Below are 5,000 nucleotides of genomic sequence, written 5' to 3'. Positions count from 1 at the left end.
ATGTCGTCGCCGTCCCGTCCCCCCCCCATACATATCTGACCACTCCACCTTCCACATCTCTCCGACCAGCTGCTCCCGGGTCAAGTGTTTCCTCTCTATAGACGTCAAGGTTAAACCCACTGGTTTCCTCAGACTTTCGACTGACCTTGTTTTTTATCCTTTTATTTGATCACATTTTATTTTATTTTTGTGCATCTCTTTGTTCCTTTCCCCATTGTACAGCACTTTGGTCTCTCTGGTCGTTTTTAAATGTGCCTCTCACATAAATTGACAAAAATCATCGTGGCGCGCCGACCTGCCGACCTGCTCCGAGCACCGTATGTTACCATGGCGACACGGTCTAACGGCTGTAGCTGGCCGGAGCAACCATAGTCGTGTGTTAATCGGTGCTGTCGCGTGACGATGTCGTTTAAACTTCTCGGTGCACGTCGCGTCTGTTGAACTTATTGGACAGTTTATACTTTTAAATAAATGCTTGTGTGTTGAGATTTCCTTTGTTCTCTTTCGTCTCCACCAGTGTCAAGGGAAGCAGTTTGGAGAGTGATCATCTGGTCAGATTAGCGGCGATCGTGTCAAACTGTCCCAGTCTGACCAAGCTGGAGTGAGTACAGTACATCTGTTGCCATGGTTAAATCCTTTCTGTAGCTCTCGTCACGTGAAAAGTTTCCTCTGTAACTTCGTCATTTCAGGAAGTCAGGAAATCTTTTTTTTTATTATTATTATTACTGCAAATTATATAATCTAAAAAACACTCGCACTGTTTTGGTGATTTTTTGAAATAGTTTTGTTGAAGGATAACTCGTCGTATAGATTTTTTTATGAAATTAAAAAAGTTTATTCCTGATGAATTAACATTTTAAACACGTTTTTAAATTTAAAAAAAAGAGTAAAGCGCAGTGTTTTCTTCTTCGTCATAATATATAGTTATAATTCCACGCGAGTACTGAGGCCCTGGAAAGTGCCGACACTCCGCAGAGGTTTTCCTCCGTTTAATTAAAGGTCATCTGAAGGTCGGTAACGATCGCTCTGTGGCCGGTTCGCAGGTTCAAGAACAATTCGTTACAGTCCGAGTGGATCGAGGACTTTGTGAAAGCGCTGGACGTCGGTCAGACGGGCTGCAGCGTCAGGTGAGACCCCCCCGTGTGGCCTCCCTGAAAGGGGCAGTCGGCGATTTTAACCTTAAACACGTTTTGGGAAAAATCTGCGAATATTATTTTAAGAAATAAAATCAGAACCGTTTTCTCCTCAGCATTGACGAGTGTTGGATCAGAGCTGAAAAGGCCGTGAGTTTAGTTTGTCGCTGTCTTGAGGTCAGCAGCAACATTCAGACCATCAGGTGAGACGACACACACTCACACACTCACACACTCACACTCACACACACATCGAACGTCCAAAGATGTCACTGTAGAATTTTCCAAATCAAGCTTTACACTGTGCGTGTGTTAATATTCAATGACTTTTTCAGGGTGGACCACACCACACTCCACCTCTTTCTGATGAAATCCACTGGTCTGACTTCAGTCAGGTAACACGTTGTGGATGATGCATTAGAAACACACATGAACTATAAACACGTTGGAAAAATAGAGTGTGAAATATCGCAAACAACATCTGTAGCCCGGCGTGGTTCAGAAGACAGTTGACTTCTCTCTCTCTCTCTCGGATGTCTGATGTGTTCAAAGACGGGCACCTCCGGCGGGGGGGGGTCGGGCGCTAAACTCTGCTCCTCTCCCCCTCCAGCCTGGTTGACTGTGCACTCGAGGGCCGTCAGCTGTCGCCAGTGAAGAGCATCATCCAGAGGCGCCCTTCGCTGACGGAGCTGGAGTGAGTGCCCTTGTGCCCCGCGTGCCGTACATGCGAGCGAGACCCTCGCAGACGAGGGAAAAAAAACTAAAACCTTCTCGTGATTTGCAGCTTTTCCCACAACAGCCTGGGCGCCGCGGGGGCCGAGTCGCTCTGCTCTGTTCTGCCTCTGCTGCCGGAGCTCTCCTCTCTCAGGTTGGAGGATGTCTTCGTTCTGTTTGTCGCGTACAGTACGAATCCTTTACCGCCCCCCCCACCCCCCCGCGCTTCCCGTTTTGCAACGCCTCTGCTCTCGCCTTTTTTGTCTACAGCGTTGTTTCCAAAGAGACGTGTGAAACTGTGGTGGAGAAGCTCTCGCAGGCCCTGCTGCAGTCGGCAACCGTGCAGTGCCTCAAGTGAGTGGCACAAACACATTTGTCACAACTTTCCTCCAGTGACTTTTTAATTCACCCAAGTTCAACATATTGTTTCTGCACCATTCCCGTGTAACATGTGATCGCTCGTCTTCTCCTCTGCTTCTCCCAGTCTGTCAGGTCATGTGATTAGTGACGCAGCGGCTCAGACCATGACCGCGATACTTCCCCGCTTACGATCGCTCAAGTAAGCATTATTATTATTATTATTATTATTATTATTATTATTAGTATATTGCAAACTGTCGGTGTGTAGTTGGTGTCCACGGAAACGCCGGTCGCGATGTTTCCACCATCTCACACACACCGTGTGTGTGTGTGTGTGTGTGTGTGTGTGTGTGTGTGTGTGTGTGTGTGTGTGTGTGAACGTGTGACTTGTCTCCTCTAGTCTGTCTCACTGTTCGTGGTCAGCGGCCGCGGGGCTGCAGCTCGTCCGAGCTCTGGGACGCTGCGTTCGTCTGGAAGTCCTCTGGTGAGACGCGTGTGCACATGAGTGATCACATACGAAACAACTCAGAGTGTCTCCTGTAATATTCTGTGTGTGTGTGTGTGTGTGTGTGACCCCCAAAGTCTGGACTGCGTGCACCTGGATGAAAACAGCAGAGCGTGTCTGGCACAAGCGCTGAGGAAGATCCGCTCTATTCGCAGTCTCAAGTAAGAAGAAGAAATCATCCGATTCAGCGTATATAAAAGTTATTACTGTTGCGTTTCAATCAGGAGACGAGTTTCTTTCTGGGGGAGCTCGAGTAGGGACGTGACGTGACATGGAATAGTCTAGTTCAGAGCTGCAACAGTTAATCGATGAATCGAAAAGTAATCGACTAAAAAAAAAAAATGAATCGCCAACTATTTTGATAATCGATTAATCGGTTCAAGTAGTTTTTATGAGAAAAAAAGATCAATTCTCTGATTTCAGCTTCTTAAATGTGAATATCATCTGGTTTCTCTGCTCCTCTGTGACAGTGAACTAAATATCTTTGGTGTGTGGACAAAACGCGGATCAACATTTTCCCCCATTTTATTTGATCCAGACATTTTATGGACCAAACAATCGAGATAATTCGAATAATGGTTAGTCGCAGCCCGAGTCTAGTTCTTTGTAGTGTTTTAGTTTAGTTTTTCGTCGTGAGCCAGGAGGCGTGTGCACCGCGCGGACGACGGTCCTCCTCGCTGAACGTTTGCCCAGCTCTGTATAAAGATTTCACTCTGGGGATATTCATTTTGGTGAAAGACTGATTGATTCACGAGGCCAACGTTGACCTCTCCATCGTATTTTGAAAGCTGACCGAGTCAGACCACACCACCGAAGCGGTTTGTGTTTATTAAACACAGTGACTTGAGCCCGCGGAGTTGTTTCAGGCATTTTAATTACATAAATAAAGTCACTTGGCTGCCGACACATTGTATTTACACTCATCCGGGCACGGCTCGAACAATCTGGGCTATTCACGAAAAGCATTTCCCCGCAGGGACATTGCCAAAGCCGCGGCTTCGCCGCTGGCATTGTTGCCACCGTTTGCTCTGCAGCTCGCCGTGCCAGCCCTGTCTTCGGCTGCAAACAAACGGCATCTCAATTTAATAGGGGCTCGATTGAATGATTTACTCCGGGGGGGGGGGGGGGGGCATGGCTGCGAAGTCATGCTGAGTGACGGACAAGAGGGATCACAACACAACATGGCAGTGTAGTTTGTACAGTTCATTAATAGATATCGTGTTTGCATGGATATAAATATACAGCAAATCCCGTCGCATGTCAACTATTCAGGAACAAGTGTAAGGGGTTTCACTGAGGGGCCTGAGGGAACAGCACATTTAACCCCTATGTGCGTGTGTGTGCGTGTGTGTGTGTGTGTGCGTGTGTTTTTTTTACAGATTAAATGAAATTGCTGCCGCGGTGGAGCCATCGGAAGCGAACGGCGTGTTGGATCTCCTCGCCGCTATGGAAGAACTGACGCGAATTGAGGAGCTAGAGTGAGTTTTGTTTGTTGAAAATATAAAATATGTAAAAATATATCAATGTGGAATCGATGAAGAGCGACCAATCGGACTCAATGTTCGGAGTCTGTTGTGAAAGCAAACGTCCCCCCCGTCCCCCCGTCCCCCCCCCGGCGTCTCTTTCAGGCTGGACGGCTGGAGGATGTCCGGTGGCGGAGTGGAGCAGCTGAGCAGACTCCTTCCTGTCTGGACGGAGCTCAGGAAGATCAGGTGAGCGAGAAGGTCGCGTGTCTCTTCCCCTTTCTTTGTCGTCTCCTCGTACACATCAGCCATGGCGTCATAGATCAACGGAACGTCATTTCATTGTTTTCCAATGAATCAAAGAGTCCTTGTTTGAAGAAAGACATGTTTTATCCGCGATGTCATTGAGAAGTGCAACACTGCTAGAGTGTAACATCGACGTCTCTGATTGGTGGAGCTCGCCGTTGCCTTGGCGACGTCTATTACACTTCATGGCGCCTGTTAAAGTTACGGTGTGAACATTTTGGAGTTTGGCACCACCTGGTGGCGATCTCGAATAAATACAGAGGCCATGTCCCGTCCTTCAGCCTGTCAAAGAACCTCATCAGCGACCAATCAGGAGACAAGTTACTGGAGGCTTTGACGAGCTGCGGTCATCTGGAGGAGCTCAGGTGAGGAAGACACAGGACATGGGGTGGTCTGGTTGTTGTAGTGTTCTAGTGATTTTTTTTATTGTTTTGCTTAAAGGGAAAAATAAACATTATGAATCATATGTTTTACATATGTCAGACAGTGAAGCATTAAAACATCTTTCTGTGCTGTCCT

At 47.4% G+C, this 5,000-nt stretch overlaps 1 protein-coding gene across 5 annotated transcripts in view; it reads left to right on the top strand.

Moving 5' to 3' along the window:
• The window catches only part of nlrc5 (NLR family, CARD domain containing 5), a 31,742-nt gene that overhangs the window by 21,155 nt on the left and 5,587 nt on the right, over nt 1–5,000 (top strand). For all 5 annotated transcript variants that reach the window (XM_047333176.1, XM_035642123.2, XM_035642121.2 and 2 more), the window contains 13 exons: nt 518–601; nt 1,044–1,127; nt 1,250–1,336; nt 1,469–1,528; nt 1,744–1,827; nt 1,918–2,001; nt 2,118–2,201; nt 2,332–2,406; nt 2,608–2,691; nt 2,790–2,873; nt 4,092–4,190; nt 4,341–4,424; nt 4,763–4,846. In XM_047333176.1, the coding sequence (XP_047189132.1) occupies nt 518–601; nt 1,044–1,127; nt 1,250–1,336; nt 1,469–1,528; nt 1,744–1,827; nt 1,918–2,001; nt 2,118–2,201; nt 2,332–2,406; nt 2,608–2,691; nt 2,790–2,873; nt 4,092–4,190; nt 4,341–4,424; nt 4,763–4,846 (1,077 nt within the window). The remainder of the gene's footprint in view (nt 1–517; nt 602–1,043; nt 1,128–1,249; nt 1,337–1,468; nt 1,529–1,743; nt 1,828–1,917; nt 2,002–2,117; nt 2,202–2,331; nt 2,407–2,607; nt 2,692–2,789; nt 2,874–4,091; nt 4,191–4,340; nt 4,425–4,762; nt 4,847–5,000) is intronic.

The sequence above is a fragment of the Scophthalmus maximus genome, chromosome 7 (genome assembly GCF_022379125.1).
Source record: "Scophthalmus maximus strain ysfricsl-2021 chromosome 7, ASM2237912v1, whole genome shotgun sequence".
Taxonomy (NCBI): domain Eukaryota; kingdom Metazoa; phylum Chordata; class Actinopteri; order Pleuronectiformes; family Scophthalmidae; genus Scophthalmus; species Scophthalmus maximus.
This window is presented reverse-complemented; position numbering and strand designations above follow the sequence as displayed.